The sequence below is a fragment of the Gekko japonicus genome, unplaced genomic scaffold (assembly GCF_001447785.1).
Source record: "Gekko japonicus isolate JY-2015 unplaced genomic scaffold, Gekko_japonicus_V1.1 scaffold182, whole genome shotgun sequence".
NCBI classification, from domain to species: Eukaryota; Metazoa; Chordata; class Lepidosauria; order Squamata; family Gekkonidae; genus Gekko; species Gekko japonicus.
In genome coordinates, this window is record NW_015173128.1 from 753,132 (window position 1) to 770,650 (window position 17,519).

General features: G+C 45.2%; 1 protein-coding gene across 1 annotated transcript in view; it reads left to right on the top strand.

Moving 5' to 3' along the window:
- The first annotated feature begins 6,461 nt into the window (after window positions 1-6,461).
- Window positions 6,462-17,519, top strand: part of CPD (carboxypeptidase D) — a 33,175-nt gene continuing 22,117 nt past the window's right edge. Inside the window, exons 1-2 of the mRNA XM_015422064.1 lie at window positions 6,462-7,167; window positions 11,990-12,237. Of these exons, the coding sequence (XP_015277550.1) occupies window positions 6,473-7,167; window positions 11,990-12,237 (943 nt within the window). The 5' untranslated portion in view covers window positions 6,462-6,472. The remainder of the gene's footprint in view (window positions 7,168-11,989; window positions 12,238-17,519) is intronic.

A 17,519-nucleotide genomic window follows, 5' to 3' on the forward strand; every position in this document is an offset into this window, starting at 1 on the left:
CAGTTGGCTGCATACCCTTCCACAGAGCGGCATTTCTTACCTCTGGGACCCACTCAACTAACCCAACCTGGCTAGACTCCACCAGCTATATTGAGTCTAGACGTGGTGGTGCTTTTGTAGCCTGTCCATTCAGCCTAACTGGGCTATGGTTGGGGTAATAAAAAGCACATTGGCATGCTCCCAAGTTAGAACCAGATGTGTTGAAGTGGGAGTGTACAGATGTAGCACTGAAGACTATAGCACTCTGATGATGATGCACCAGGAAAATCATTGTAGTGCTAATGAATGGCAGTATCTTTGCTGTTGTTGTTACTTTCCCTTGATAAAAAAAAGGGAAAATGTTAATTTTATCTATAGGAAAAGAAACTGTCTTAAACTAAGTCAGCGCAGGACTAATCCAGGGCTAAGGGAGGCTCCTTGTCCCTCTGAGGCCAAATCCAGGTGATTCAGAGAAAAGCATCCCTCCAAGGAAGGGAAGAAAGACCACACATTTCTTTTCAGTTGGTTTCCTGTGGTCACCTTGAATGAACGCACCTAGCTTGGCTAAGAAACCCTCATGGATCTACTTTCAGTTTTGCTGGCCCCGGTGCTGCTTGTCCACTAGAGGGAGTGGAAAGGCAAGATTTGGGATCAACAGCCCTCTGTATCAGCAGTGTATCTCTATGGAAAGTTTGGAAAATAACAGGCATTAAGTGGTCAGGAACCCCAAACTTAAGGCTTTCCTATTATAGCGATCCAACGTAGTATTGATCGAAATTTCACATGGCTGTATTAATCAAAAGAAATATGCAAAAACAAAGTTATATAATATACTTTTTAAAGAACAAAATGACACAAAACACTCTGAAAGATGCTTTTAATATTTATAAGCAGCTTTTAAAAAACCACTATATGCTTTTTGCAAGAATTACTTCAGGAACCTCAACAACAATCTTGTCAAGTCAGTCAGTACTGTTATCCTTGAATTACTGGGGCTGAGAAATGACATATTGCCTTGGGCCAAGCAGCAAGTTCACAACAGAGCTGAGTTCTGAAATGGGAACTTTCTAGCTTGTAGCTAATGATGCTTATGATTATTGTGAGAAATGGGATAGTTAAGAACATAAGAAGAGCCCTGCTGGATCAAACCAAGGTCCATCTCCATCCAGCATCCTGTTTCACACAGTGGCCAACCAGTTCTTCTGGAGGGCCAACAACTGGGCATCGAGGCTGAGTTCTTCCTCTGATGTTGCCTCCTGGCACTGGGATTCAGAGGGTTAGTGCCTCTGAATGTGGAGCTTCCCCCTCAGTCACCATGTCTAGTAGCATTGATAGACTTCTCCTCTATGAATCTAACACCCTTTTAAGGTTGTTTATTCCTGTGGCCATCACTACATCATCTGGCAGCAAATTCCACATTTTAATCACTCTCTGTTCATTAAGTATTGTGGTGCACAAAGGACCCAGCTTCACCATGAGGCTCAACCATAACTAACTTCAGGTCTGCAGAATGACAATTCTACAGTCAGGCAGAAAGATCATCACTTAATGCTGCACCATGAATGTTTCTGCCTTTTGATCTGAAGACATCTGGCAACAGCCTATGTAAGAACCTGGAAGTAAAACAGCATGAACCATTAACCCTAAAGCTGTTTGCAGCTCCCAGCTACAGAAGCCAAAGGCAGACAGGTGAAAGCAGCACAGTTGGAAGTGGTGTACTTTTTTGTGAAAATATGTCAGAACAGCCACCAAAAAAATAATCAATTAACGATTGCCAGTCAGGTCCAGAGTGTAACCCAAAACCTTACATGCCTGAAAAGATCTAGGTCATGATAAGCTGAAGAGATGCTCACTTTCCACATTCTAATCTCTCAACCTGAGACCTAGCTCAGATCAGGTTTCAGGCAGGTGAAAGGGGGAGAAAATACTCCCATGTGGCTTTCAAAGTGACAAGCAGCCAGGTCCACAACCCCAGGGGAAGTGAAAAATGGTTTTTATTATAAATTAGTATTTGACAAAAAGTAAGAATCCCAAAGACATACGATAAACCAGAAACTCATCCTTCCATAAAGACTATTTAGTACTCGCCTCACTGCAAACAGCATTACTAAATTCACACTGCCACTGAAATCAACAGGAAAACTGTTGCTCTCCCTTACTGTGGGGTATAATTCCATCATGTACAAAATATATTGAATTGTTTGCTTGGTAGCACTTCCTCCCTTGATCATTTTTTTTTTTAATAAAGACTTTGTGGTTCGATGTATTGCAGGAGCTGCATGCACACACGCAACCAGGGATCTAAGGGATGGGCTTGACCAGTTTTAAGCTGAGGGTGAGTCACTTGTGGCATTAGTCCAATTCTAGAGGCAATGTTCCCACTGAGGAATACCTGACGGGTCAATGCCTTCTTCCTACCTCTCTATTTCCTTGATTTCACAACTGCACTCAAGTCTCAAGGAAACCTCTGCAGAGGTTTAGAATTACAAGTGTTTTGTTTCCCAACTGCTCTGCTCAGCCAAGCAGGAACCACTCACAAACTTGACTGTAGAGTCCATATACAAAGTCCCTTTAGAAAATGACAGTACTCTGACGAATGAAAGTCCAAATAGAAGGCATACACAGAGAACTATGGCTTAAAGTTATACCTTTCTGGTTACTTGTGAATTTCAAGCTTCCCTCCCCTCCCCTTCGTATGGGGTTTTATCTTCTGAGAATGGGAGAAAGGCTTCCTGCTATCAAGCAAATAAGAGTGTATTCTTATTTCAGACTCACATTCCACATCTGCTTTGGTGAAGCAAGATCTCAGTGGGTGTGATTATGTACTTTACTCTCCACTTTAGAGGTGCTGGAGAGTGGGTGACCTTCATTTCTTAGGTAAAGGGGCTAACATTGGCACATTGCAAGTGACACGGGACAAATGAAAACCTCACCACTTCCTTTCATTTAAAATGTGTATAAACTTGCCTCCTTCCAGACAGACTGTATACAATACAAAATACTTAAAAACAGTACAAACCAATACTTTAAAAATTGTATTTAAACAGCCAGTAAACAATCACTCTGTTAGTAGCTATAAAAACAGTTGCTTTCTTGGCCAGAGTCAGACTGCCTTCAAAGCTTTCAAAAATAAGTCAGTTTTATAACCCTGCCAGAAGGCAGAGGCCCTCTGACCTCTTCTGGGAGACTATCCAGCAAGTATGGGGCAGCCAGCAAAAAAGCTCAAGCCATTACGGAATGCGTCCTAGACAAAGGCAACTGGTAATGCCTTCTACGTATTAGAGAACTCTACTTTAGTGCCTCAGGACCAGAGGACCACTCCCCAGAACCTCCAACATAAACCTGAACTGGTAAGAGAATACCATTTGAGTTTATACAGCATACCGGGCCATCAGCCAATCACTCAGAACATTTTTTCCCCAAATAACATTTTACTGAATGATGAACATAGAATACAGAGTCTTGAGAATTTGACAATATCTGAAATTGCAATTAAAAAACTGAGTCATAGCTAGTGTATGTTGATCAGAAGTATATTTATTATTAAAGAAGGGGGGGAATAAAATAAAAAGAGAAAAGAGAAAGCGTCACTAAGCTACATAATCATGTTACTATCACCATAGATGTAGTTGATCTATTACACTTGGGATTTTACCTTGTTCCGTTAAATAGTCAATAATTGGGAGCCAAGTTGCAGAAAAGTTAGAAAGAGAGGAGGCAGAGGTGAGAGGAGAAGTGTTAATTGTTATTTTAGCAATGATGTAAAAGTCTCAAAGCTTCTTGTGCCAGAGACGTTTGGGGGAAGGTGTGTTTTTCCAATGAGTAGCAATTGCTGTTTGAGCAGCTGAGAGAAGGATGGGAACGATTTCTCTTTTGGGATGTGCATGTTGCATGGTATTCCAACCATTCAAAAAAAGATTAGAGAGAGAGAGAGAGATTGGATTTATACCCCACCCTTCAGTACCTAAAGGAGTCTCAGAGCGGTTTACAATCTCCTTCCCTTCTTCTCCCCACAACAGATACCCTGTGAGGTAGGTGGGGCTAAGAGAGCTCTTCCAAGAACTGCTCCTGAGAGAACAGCTCTGAGAACTTGTGACTGACTCAAGGTCACACCAGCAGCTGCATGCAGAGGAGTGGGGAATCAAACATGGTTCTCCCAGATTAGAGTCCACACTCCTAACCACTTACACCAAACTGGTTCTAGCAAGAGAAGGGTGGATATTGAGACCTGTAGTAGATTCTATGCGTGTTAGAACCATGTCCCAGAAATTTTTGATTTGGGGGCAATGTAGCCAGCAGTGAAGATTAGAACCAAAAGATCTGCATTTTTTCCAACATAAAGGAGTGAACCGTGAGTTTGAATGAGCCATTTTCCTAGGGGTTAGGTAACAATGGGACACTAGTTTAAAAGCTTGTAGTTTAATAGCAATTATTTTTGTGTTAAATGGGGGAGAGTGCCACAGAGTTCCAAAAAGCATCTGGAAGAACTTCCCCACATGCTTTATGCCAAGCTGAGTGGTATGAGAGATGCATGTGGCTATCTAAATTGTTAAGAACGTTGTATAGGAAAGATATAAGATGTTTTTTGGGTTCCTGTGTGGGTTTTATTACGATTTCGAAGTCAGTTAGTGGTTGATAATGGATTTAAGGAAGACAGGAGGGCCTGGTGTGATGTGGTCCATGGGTCACGAAGAGTCGGACTCGACTGTGTGACTGAGCAACAACAACAATGGATTTAAGATTAATTTGGGAGCAAAAGTGGGAGATTTGAAAGAATTAGAACCATGGTATTTTGAAGCCCAGTTTGTTTTCCAGAGCAGATCTGTCAAGCAGTGCATGGTTGGAAGTAAGGTCTGTTAAGCAGAGAGCATTCGCGCAATGCAATGTGTTGAAAACAGAAGTGTTAAAAGTGGGGGGGGGGGAACCAACCTTGGTTAAGAAGAGGATGAAATCTAGATGTTGGAGGTAGAAGTTTTGATCTGAACTGGTCCAATGTGGAAAGTATTGCTAAGAGAAATTTACTCAGAACGTTTTTTAAACATTAATGCATCTTGAACTCAAGGGATGATTGCCATATTTTATCCCGAACACCTTATCTTAATTGTTCTCTGACCTCCATGTGATTTCTTACTCCTTTCCAAGGGTGAAATCCTTGTGATTGTTTCTGGAGAAGTAATGAAAATATCCATAACACTGCAACACTACCATTTCATTTTTTAAAAATAGCAGCTTTAAATTAAAAAAAGACCTCTACAGAGCTTATATTCATAATTCATGCCAATTTGAAAATTCACAGGTTTGGGTAGCTGCCTAAAGCTAAGGTGCTAAAATGCTTTTACTTTTTGAAAGACTTTCAATATTAATGTCTGAAATGGGAGACATACAAGCAACCACTTCTGCCTATAAGGGGAGGGAGTAAGTAAGGAGCAACGCTAATAATGCTTGGGGTGAGGAGAAATGCTGATTTTTTTTTCTATCTCCTAGTTTCCATGTATTGTATATCTGTTTCTGTACTCCTAATGGAACAAGATCTTGTCCATAATGGTGACAGTGTAATAAAAAGTGGTTAGCCTTATTAAAATTCAGTTGGGAGGGGGATATTCCTAAGAAACCTTGCGAACTTAAAACTGTTATTCATAGATCCAGGTGAGCAGCCGTGTTGGTCTGAAGCAGTTGAACAAAGTTTGAGTCCAGCGGCACCTTTAAGACCAACAAAGTTTTATTCAAGGTGTGAGCTTAGCATGAAATTAAGCAAACTCCGGAGAACGGCGGAAGACAGGAGGGCGTGGCGTGATGTGGCCCATGGGTTCACGAAGAGTCGGACTCGACTGTGCAACTGATCAACAACATGAAGTTTCGTGTGCATGCACACGCACATCTGAAAAAGTGCGCGTGCACACGAACGTTCATACCTTGAATAAAACGTTGTTGCTCTTAAAGGTGCCACTGGACTCAAACTTTGTTCTACTGTCATTCATAAGGGTGCATTATACAGGGATAAGAGTCATGCACGACACGGGAAAAGTTTTCACGATGCCCCAAGACTCTAAACTGTAACAGCTAACGCCACCAGCCCCTTCGAAAGTATTGCCCCGACGCGAACATCCCGAACCGGCTCTCTCTGCCCGATATGTTTTTCCCTGCCCATCCACTAAAGTCAGCCAGAACTCTCAAAGCTTGCCCGTCTTCTTTCGTCACCGCTTTCCCTGCCTCTCATTGGCCCCCTCCGTCTTCTCCCCGCCTCCTTCGCAGTCATCAACGCCTTTTCCCTGTTTCCGTTTGCTTCTTAACCCTTTCCCTTTCGCCGGTCTCGCCTAGGCTTTCCATTGCCATTGGCTGATTTTCCCATACCTCCTCCATTTTCCTATTGGCTTCCCTCCGCATCCCTTTCCCGATTGGCGCACTGCCCTTCCGTTCCCACCCAATCGGGTGTCGAGTCACCTCAGAGCACTTTTCCCCTCCACCGCGGCCTGCCTGAAGCTTTGAGGCGGAGATGGCAGGCCGGTGGTGGTTGGCGCCCTTGCTGCCCTTACTGCTGCTCCTATGGCGCGCAGAGACGGCGCACATTAAGAAAGCCGAGGCTGCGGCTTCCACGACGGCGGCGAACACCTCGGTGACCGGAGCGGCTCTGGCGATGCACTACATGGACGAGGCCGAGCTGGCGTCCTCGCTGCGTTCGCTGGCGGAGGACGAGGCCCCGCCGGGCTTGGCGCGGCTCTTCTCCATCGGCCGCTCGGGAGAGGGGCGGGAGCTGTGGGTGCTGCGCCTCGGCGCCAACCTGCCGGAGGTGGAGGCGGGCCCCGATGCCGATCCCGGCGGGCCGCCCGTCGCCGGCCGCCCTCAAGTCAAGCTGGTGGCCAACATGCACGGCGACGAGACGCTGGGCCGGGCCCTCCTCGTGCGCCTGGCTCGCGAGCTGGTGTCCGGCTGGCTGCAGGGAGACCCCCGCCTGCGCCGCCTCCTCAACAGCACCGACCTCTACCTCATGCCCAGCCTCAACCCGGATGGCTTCGCGCGCGCCACCGAAGGGGACTGCGCAGGCGCCGCCGGCAAGGGCCCGGCAGGGCGCGAGAACGCCGGGGGCAAGGACCTCAACCGCAGCTTCCCCGACCAGTTCGCAACCGCGCGGCCGGATCTGGCCACGGTCCCCGAAGTGCGCGCGCTCATGGAATGGATGCGGCGCAACCGGTGAGGGAGGGGGCGGGGCTTCCCGTTGGAGGGCGGAGACACCTTGCGCGGGGGCGGGGCGTGGGGCGGGCCCGTAGCGAGGCTATTGCCCCAAACGGGTGGAGTCTCAGCGGGGGTCTATTCTAGTGGGTTTGGCGTATAGGAATCTGAATTATCCCCCTGTGAAACAAACTTAGAGCCCGGTGGCACCTTTAAGACCAGCAAAGTTTTATTCAAGGTACGAGCTTTCGAGTGCACGCGCACTTTTCCAAATACATTTGAAAAGGTCTGTGTGCACACGAAAGCTCATACCCAGAGTAAAACTTTGTTGGACTTTAAAGGTGCCACTGGACTCTAAATTTGCTCTACTGCTTCAGAACAACATGACTGACCACCTGGATCCATCCCCCTGTGAGTGAGGCATGGAAAGTCAGGAGGCTGGTCTTTATTAGATAGAAGGGAGAAACTGACCATCTTGGAAGTGATCCTGGTCATGCTTTGATGGTGAGGGGGAATCTGGGAGCCTTTCTTGTTTGCTGGTGGTGGTGGGGGAGTTGAATAATAGATAAGGGGTCCTGGGTAGTTGCTTGTGAGATTTCTTGGAAGGTGAAGCTTGTTCTGTGCTGGGAGGAATGTATTTTGCTGCTTCCTGCTCCTGCTTTGGAAATGACTGACTACATGGCCAAATAATCATGTGTTAAAACGTAAACAAAGCAGCAAAAAGCGTTAAAATCCAGAAAATCCAACAGCAAGTAAAATAAGTGAAAAGAAAAATGGAAATTGTTAGAGTGAGATGAAAAGCTTACTTTTTTTTTTTAGCAAAAAAAAATTTTTAGTAGCAAAATACAAACAACAAAGAAAAGGAACAATTTGTTCTAAAGGTACATAATTGTTCAACAATAAAGTCATAACATCAACATGATGCAATAAACAAGAACCACAACTGCAACAAAATAAAAATACATATCTTGTCAGCTAATTATTAGCTATAGCCTGTACACTTAGGTAAAAGACAAAATCTCTATATTTATCTGGTGTATTGTATCGTATATTTGACTTAGAAGAGATATACTCAAAATAAGGGAACCATTTCTCAAGAAAATTGTTGGTCCTAGTAGGTGTTTGTGATACAGTTATTTGAGTTGCTATCTTATCAGCCACAGCCATATCCCAACTTTTTGACAACCAATTCTTCAGCGAAGGTACTTTATCTTGATTCCATTTTTGAGCTATCAAAGACTTGGCAGCTGAAATTAATAATGATATGAATTCTGGTGTTTGTTTAGTGAGTAATAGAGTTGGCCAGTGATTAAGGAGTACCGACTCCAGCGTATTTGGTATAACATGGCCAATCACCTTGGATATTTCACTAAGTATTTCTTAGATAAAAAGGTTTCTAAGGCCCCGGTCACACGGCAAAGTTGCCGCGGAAGAGGCACGGAAGGTGGGTGGATTATCCGGGCGCGATCACAAACCAGCATCAGGGAAGTGGAGCGCACCTGTGGCTTACCGCTGACAGTGCACATTTAAAAACTAGTACCTCCAAGGTACTAGTAAACGCTTGCCACGGACTGCCTCCAGACGCCCGTGGTGTGATCCCGCCGGTGCGCAGCATTCCCCTCCGGTCCCTCGTTTACCCACTGGCGCCGAGGGAAGGACTTGTGGTGTGCCGCTGGCCCATCTAATCGCGTAATCGCGTATCAAACTGCGCCGGGGCAATTAGCCAGCCACGCCTCCCCCCCACGATATCCGACCCGTGTGACCGGGGCCCTAAGATGAGTATTAACAGCAGTATAGCCCTTCATAAACTGGTCTGTGGGGATCTCTATGAGGTGACTGAGGGAGCAGTTCTGAGCACGTTTATGTAGAAATAGATCGCTGTTTTATTCAGTGAGGCTTACTGCCTAAGTGTTCTTAAGACTGTGGCCGCAGTCATAATGGAAACATAACAAAGAATAGCTTTTAAAAAGGTAAAGGTTCCCTTGCTCGAAAGCCAGTCGAATCCGACTCTAGGGTTGCGGTGCTCATCTCCGTTTCAAAGCCGAAGAGCCAGCGCTGTCCGAAGACGTTTCCGTGGTCATGTGGCCGGCATGACTAATCACCAAGGCGCACGGAACGCTGTTACCTTCCCACCGAAGCGGTACCTATGTATCTACTTGCAATTTCTTGCTTTCGAACTGCTAGGTTGGCAGGAGCTGGGACTAGAGATGGGAGCTCACTCCATCATGCGGCACCCAGGTCTTGAACTGCTGAACTACTGACCTTCCACAGCCTGCAGTTCAGCGTCTTAACCACTTGAGCCACCGCAGCTTTTACCTAGCAGTTAAACAAAGTTGTTTTTTAATGTAGCAGAACTTCACTGTTGTGGTGCCACCAGTGAGAAAGCCCAGCCTTGAGTTTCCACCAACCTAACTGAAGAAGATAGAACATCTGGATCTAGGCCTGTCCTGAACATCTTAAAATGCAGGGAACTCTTTATGGAGGAGGTGGTCCTTCTGACCAGAAACTGGAGCAGGATGTTTGTGATCACTGTGTGGGAGCAGGAGGTAGGGTTTGTTCACTAGGGAGGAAGAAATGTGATCGGAGCTGGTTGGGGCAAGACTGTAAAAGGCAGTATAGCTGTAGCTTGTTCTTTATGGGAAGCCTTGAAGGCATAAGAGTGGAACTTGCTAAGGATTAGGAGGGAGAAATTTAGTATGATGTCCGTGACCTGTATTTTGTGTAAGGCTAGTAGACTGAGCTTTTTCACTCATTGCATAGTGGGAAAGTGTATAGAAGGTTGGGAAATAGCTGTATGAAAACATAGATAAGCATATGGAGCAGAGGTCCATCAGTGGCTATTAGCCACAAGGTAAAGATAGGGACTCTGGGGCAAGTGATGCTCTGCCATCTTGGTGCTTGGGGGGGTCAACAGTGGGAGGGCTTCTAATGTCCTGGCCCCACTGGTGGACCTCCTGATGGCACTGGTATTTCTGGCCACTGTGTGATACAGATTGTTGGACTGGATGGTCCTTTGGCCTGATCCAACATTGGCATCTCTTATGTTCTTATGTTCTAACAGACCTGGAGCACTTTGAGAATAAACCAGCTTATTGTGTTTATGTGCTTTCCTGAGCTAGTCCACTTTCATAGATCCTGTGGTTTTAGTTCTATATACCGTGTTTCCCCGAAAATAAGACACTGTCTTATACTTATTTTTTCTCAAGAAGACACAATAGGGCTTATACCACAAATGCATATAAATCCTGCTAGGGCTTATTTTTTGGGTAGGTCTTATTTTCGGGGAAACAGGGTTCATATGAGGGACTTGATGACTCAGATAGGAGATCTGAGATGTGTAGATGGAGTATAGGGGTAAAGGCTCTGTCCTTTGTAGGAGAAGTATTAGGATTGTGCTTTCAGGTAATTGTGAAACCCACTATGGTGCAGTGGCTAGTGTTGTACTAGGATCTGGGAGACTCAGGTTCCGATCCCCATTCCACTGTGAAAGATTGCTGGGTGTCCTTGGATCAATCACTCACTTTCAGCCTTACTTACCTCACAGGGTTGTTGTGAGGATAAAATGGAGGAGAGGAGAAGAACATAAGTTGTTTTGGGTACTCATTAGGAGGGAAAGGCAGGAAATAAATGAATAAATACTGAGAGTCCTAAAGGTGAGCGGGGATTCAAGGTCTTCAAGGTTGTGGCTGGAGAAGCTCCTGTTGAGGCTGCTTGAACCTTAGGGGGCAGCCACATGGCCAGAAAGCAGAGTGCCATTATATTACTGGGGGACCACTGGGATGTGTGGCAGAAACATAATATGCAACACTACACTTGAGTACAGCAAAAGGCCAACTTTCACCCCACTTTTTTTACCTTGCCGTTCTGCAAACTTGGCATACAAAAATATTTAGTACAAAGCTATAGGAAAGGCAGTCATGTGAGGAGATTTTGCAATCTGGTTGCATAAAATCTTTGTCAGCTGCGGAAGTATTTCAAGACCTTTCCCTTCCGTGTTCATCCAAATCTCAAACTCCCAACCCTGATTGACCTTAGCATTATAATCACCAGTATCAGTTAAAAACCGGCTAGGCTCAACAAAGAAACTCATTGTAGTTGCTTTCTGGCTTGCAACAGCGCTTAGAGCATTTGTAGATGGAGTACTCAGTGACTGGCACAAAACTGAATAAACAAACTGATGTATGATATCCAGCTTCTTTAATTAAATGGAATGTGCTGCTCTGGTTGGTGCTCAGTGACTTGTTAAAAAAGGCTCTTCTGATGCCTTTTAAAATGCAAGTGCTTGGGTATCAGGTGCTTTTAGAAGGAGTTGCAAAGACTTTGAACAGGTGAGAAGGAAGTTGAGGTTCGTGTAGTTGCCTATAATTAAGTTAGAAGCCTGTGCATGCTCCACTTCAGTTTGGTTTTCTAATTAGTTTATGAACTATGTATCTAGAATGGTTTTCAAAACCTTAGTGAAATTGTCTTCCTAGTTGCAGTACTCATGGGTAACCTAGAAACTGCTGCCTAAATATATTTTTTATTGCCTGGATTCCTGTACAGTAATACCTAATAAACTTTTTTACTGAGTTTAAATAGGCTTCTATCTGATTTTCTGGTTGCTACATTGCTTGGGAGTTTCTGGTGAGCTTGTTTCTCAAAAGGGAGGCTCTGCCCCCCACCCCCAGTCCCTAGTATTCTATCCAGTGTATTGCATTTTCTCGGGGGTCGCTTTTAAGCAGCCACATTTCAAGTTTCTTTAGCAGTGGGATAAAATACGTCATGTTAATTGGAGGTGTATCTTGACTTTGTGTTCCTCTCCTCTGCAGTGTGGATAACAGATGCACTTCTGTTTTTCATACAGGTTTGTGCTTTCTGCGAACCTGCACGGGGGCTCTGTTGTTGCAAGCTATCCATATGACGACTCTGCTGTGCACCAGCGCTCTGGGTTGTATAGCAGATCTGCTGATGACGAAGTCTTCAAGTACTTGGCAAAGGCTTATGCATTGAACCACCCAATAATGAAAACTGGCACTCCAAACTGCCCTGGGGAGGAGAACGAAGTTTTCGAAGGAGGCATCACTAACGGTGCTCAGTGGTATGACGTGGAAGGTAAGTCGCTCAAGGGAACTGCAGGAACTGACTCTTCAGATTTCTGACAAAAGCCCCACTTTGGTCTTGGGCTGTCTGTCAAATTGTGCCTTCTGAAGGAGCAATATGAGATCTCAAACGTGTTATTGATATAACAAGGCATGGCTGCACTAAGGCGATGCTGATGCATCAGCTGATGCTGTATGTTGATTTTACTTGTTTGTTGTACCACAAAACAGCTTCTTTACACATTGCCAGGCTCAAGTAAGGTTATTTGTTTATTTACAATATTATTTACGATTATTTATTAAGGCCCCGTTCACACGGAGCATTTGCCGCGCTAAAGATACGGATGAGAGGCGGATTTTCCGGGCGTGATCACACCACAACATCTGGGAAGTGTAGTGCACCCGTGGCTAACCCGTGGCTTCTTGCCAAAGATACGGAGTAAAAAACCAGTACTTACGATGTACTAGTTTCTGGAAAACACGGAGCAAGGGCGGGCGTCTGATCGCGTCCCGTCCTAGTTCCGTCGCAAACTGGTTAGTTGTTTTTTTTAAGTCTTCATAGGATGCGCACAAATGATCATGCGCATGCTCACCTTTTGGTGAGAAAATATTCCCGTTTGCCACGGAAGCGGCGCCTGGGGATTGCTGGTGTGATTGCGCCGCACTGCTTCTTTGTCACACTGCAGGATAGCCGTGTGATCGGTACCTCACGCCCTAACCACGGGACCTCGACAGGACGTGTGATCGGGCGGCCGCACATTATTTTGCTCCGGGGCAAACAGCCACTCCCCCCCCCTGCGCGCGCACGCACGCGCATTTTCCATCCTGTGTGACTGGGGCCTTACAGTATTTAGTCAGCTTTTCTCACTGTGACTTATAGCAGATTGCACAGTGTAAATTGAGACAATCAATATGAAGACATAGAATCACAGAGTTAGAAGGGGTCATACAGGCCATCTAGTCCAACCCCTTGCTCAATGCAGGATTAGCTTAGAGCATCCCTGACAAGTGTTTGTCCAGTCGCTGCTTAAAGACTGCCAGTGAGGGGGAGCTCACCACATCCCTAGGCAGCTGATTCCACTGTTGCACAACTCATAGTGTAAAATTTTTCCTAATATCCAGCCAGTACCTTCCTGCCCTTAATATAAACCCATTATTGTGAGTCCTAATAAGCAATGTACAGGAGTACAGAAATCTGAACAAACATAGTATATTATGTATGATACGGTATGGATATAATGCAGAAAACATATATTTTGTAGAAATCATGGAGCTGCAATAGTAATATATGCAGTAGTCGACATGTCTTATTCACAGTGGTATAGTCTACAATCCGTTTCCCTTTATAAAAGAGCCAGTTTGGTGTAGTGGTTAAGTGTGCAGACTCTAATCTGGGAGAACCAGGTTTGATTCCCCACTCCTCCACTTGCACCTGCTGGATGACCTTGGGCAAGCTATAGTTCTGGCACAGCTGTTCTTGAAAAAGAGCAGTTTCTGTCAGAGCTCTCTCAGCCCCACCTCCCTCACAGGGTGTCTGTTGTGGGGAGGGGAAGGGAAAGGAGTTTGTGAGCCACTCTGAGATTCCTTTGGGTAGTGAAGGGTGGGGTATAAATCCAATCTCTTCTCTTCTAAAATGCATTGCTGAACCATTCTGTTGCATATCCCTATGACCTGTGTATTGAGAAGGAACCATTATTGGGCTTCTGTGGAACAGAAGCATCTCAGTAGAAGTATGCAACTTCTTGATACTTTCTCTTCAGGATGTTTTGTTGTATGATATAAAATACACATATGTGGTGTTTTTGTCTTTGTTAGCTTTGGATCATTGAATGAATTAATTTCTTAAGTCGTTTTTTCTATAGGGGCTCCAATATTAAGTTACATGGAGCTTTTAAAAGCAGTAACGAAATGATTAGAAGTCAAGGAGAAGTTCGGTTAGGGTTAGAGGTTAGCTGTTCGTTGTGGTGATGACAAGCAGGGTTATGTCAAATTATTTATGTGCTACAACACTTTTGTCATAGATTTAATAAAATTATGAGAAACTGAAGAGTTCAAGATTAGGTTTTGTGGTAACAATAACTGGAAAATTGTTGTCATTGAGATACAAAACCCTGGAGGCTGAAAAAATATTATTTTTCCTAAATTTTGGGCTGGCTCCTAGAGCCAAAGAAAACTTGTTGAGGCCTGATGTAAAGTAGTCTGTTTTTCATGAAAATGTCATGGTTCAGGTGATTGTGAATGAAGGGGGCCTGTCTTCAAAGGAAACACACAGAGAGATGTGTGAACGGTAGGGCAAAACAGGAGGAATCGAGTTACAGAATTTTGGCTGACTTTTTAGCGATTCAGCCCCTGAGATGGTATTGGCCCCGCAACCATCTATGTAACTGGGAGCGAAAGAGTTAAAATAGCCTGCCAGTTGGGGAAAATGGCATGTGGAGAGACAGGGCCAGGAGGAAATGGGGAGCATCCTCAATCCTGCCTCCTGTCATTCCAAGCCCATTCTCACAGGGTATGTGTGTGGATGCTGATGATATATAAGGCAATGTCAGATAGCTATTATTTCTCTTTTCTGTTTATTGCAAGCTGATGTTTCCTAACCTCAACTATGTCAGTATATTTTGAATAGATTGCATGCTAGTTAAATTAATGCCTTTTATTAAAGTGTGTGTGTATGAGAGAGTTGCCTTAAACTGCTTGGTAAAGCTACATTGAGGTCCCCAATGTGGTGCCCATGGGTGCTGTCCTCTCCTCTTTCCCCAGTGTATTTTAAAAAATCACTGCTCTTGCCCCCTACATTTGGGCTTCGTCTGTACGTGTATGTGTCTTTGCCTCTTGCAGTGGCCATTTTGTGGTTGTGCCCACCACCTTGTATCAGAATTCTAAAGATGCCCACAGGCTGAAAAAGATTGGAGATTCCTGAGCTGCACATCTCACTCTTCTCGATGACCCCAATCATCAGATAAATTGGGGGAGAATAATCTTGTGGTGGTTGCAGATTTTCTATGACACCCGGAAGTCTCAGGGACAGTTTTGAGGTGAATAGAGAGGACTCTCTCAAGGGGTGTGAGCTTCCTCCAAACTCTCACATCTCTCCCTCTTCCCAGAAGGGGTAGAGAGGCTGAGAAAACCCCAAGTGGGATTGTGGTACATGTAACTTTAATGCTGTTGTCCAGCAGCTGCCACCATTACCTCTTCCTCCTTCCCCTCTCTGTCCACAGTGAACACACCCAAATGTTGACAGAAGCAGTATATTTATTGAATCAACAAGGATCGTTATATTTAATGTGCAGGATGAGTGAATGCTCAGTGTGAAGCAGGATATCCTGAACAAATTAAGTCTTCATAGCGGCAAGTTCAGTTGCATAGGTCTGTTCTGAAGAATATGAGTTCACCCTCAATAAGATCCTTAGCATCTAAGAAAGACAGTGTAGTTTCAGAGTCAGAAGCATTCCTTAATGGTGAAACACTTTAACCAAGCTTCAGTTGTATAATTTACTAACTGTCTCGGTTGGAGTTTGGGCTGTGTTCTTGTATGTTTTCTGGCTGATAAACTTTAGCTCTTAGTAATATTTTGGGTTGTGTGGCTGTGTTGTCTACATCTAGAGGGTATGCTCTTAAACGAGAATCCCATGGCCTATCAAAGCTCATGCAACCGTAGATCAGCCGCTTAGTATTTACTCACCAAGCATGGTTTTGTGAAAGTAAACCACTCAGTACAGTGTTAACCACTATCAAGTAAGTGTGGATAGGGCTTTTAGCTTTATGGTTCTACTAGGAATAAGGCCAATTGTGGAAATAAATACAATGAGCACCTGAAAGAGGCTCTGGGAGAGTGCCAAGGCCGTGGGCACTCAGAATCAATTTGCCATGGCAACCTAAGCAGGGTATAAGGACACAAGAGTCCACCATTTTCTCCAGGGGAACGAATCAATGCCATCTGGAGAGCATTGTAATTCTGAGTGATCTCCAGCCCCCACCTGGAGATTGGCAACAGTGGTTCCCCATTACAGAATGGCTGGTTTGGAGGGCAGAGTCTATTGCATTGTACCTGTCTGAGGCCCCACTCCTCATCCCGCTCTCCAGGCTCCATCTCTCAAATCTCCAGGATTTTCCCATCTGGAGTTGGCAACGCTATCTACTTCCCAGCCAAGCATCAACCTACATTCCCCCTTCATTGGTCAGCTTTCCATTTCCCCACCAACAGCAGCCCCCACTCTGCTATGGCAGTAATGGGGTGACTGCTGGCACCTTTTCCTATCATTTTTTGCCTTGTGGTATTCTGCTTGTGGTGTGATCTGTCTTTTTTGTGGTGTGGCATGATTGTGTTATTGGGTTTGTTTCTTTTAAAGGGGATGTGATGTGTTGTGAGTGAGGACATATTTTACCTCAGAATACAGTTTGAGGTGCAGAATGGGGTGAAGTCCAGTCAGCTTCCATATGCAAATGACCTTGAAATGCTGGCCCAATCAGAGAAGAGTGGCCTAGGCTGCAGTGGGTGGGAGGGAACTCAGGCAACACAGCCAGTGGATAGAGACACCTTGTGATTGACACATCATGGAGCCAACTGATTTTGGAGTGCATAGAATGTTGTGGGACCACTACTCAATTATATATAAGGAGAGATGTGGGACCACTACTCAATTATATATAAAGAGAGATGGGACCTGTTGATTTCTTGCTGGAATACCCAACATAACTACAAACCTGGTATTTCATGAGAGCTGACTACCAGAGATAGACATTGAGCTGTTCGCTCTTGCTAATTTAATAACTTGATGTCTCTTAATCTAATCTGTCTCCTGTAATGGGGTTAAGCATTCAAGATACTTAATACCTATAAACATTTTTATCTAATAATAGCCAAGTTGCCCCCTCCGTGCAGATATCTAAATCCACACATCGTGGGCACTTGGGGGGCAGAGAGATTTTCCTGCACACTTAGAGCAGTCCCCAGGTGTGCAGAAAAATAAAAAAGTTGAAAAAAATATGCAGGGGATATTTAAATCCCCCCCCAAAGTAAAAGCGTTCCCTGCGCATGCGCAGAGAACGCTCTGGCCATTGGGGGGGAGGCTCGGTGGGCCTGGCAGCTGGGAGCTGCTTGGGCCTCGATGCTGGGGGGGGGAGCGGGAGAAGCCTTGCCCCGCACTGGCGGCTAGGAGCCGCATGGGCCTCTCTGCCAGTGTGTGTGTGGGGGGAGAAGGATTGGTAGGCCCGGCGGATGGGAGCTACCTGGGCCTCGCTGTTGGTGCGGGGGGGGGAGTTGGGGGGGAGAATGATTGGCGGGGCTGGGGCTCG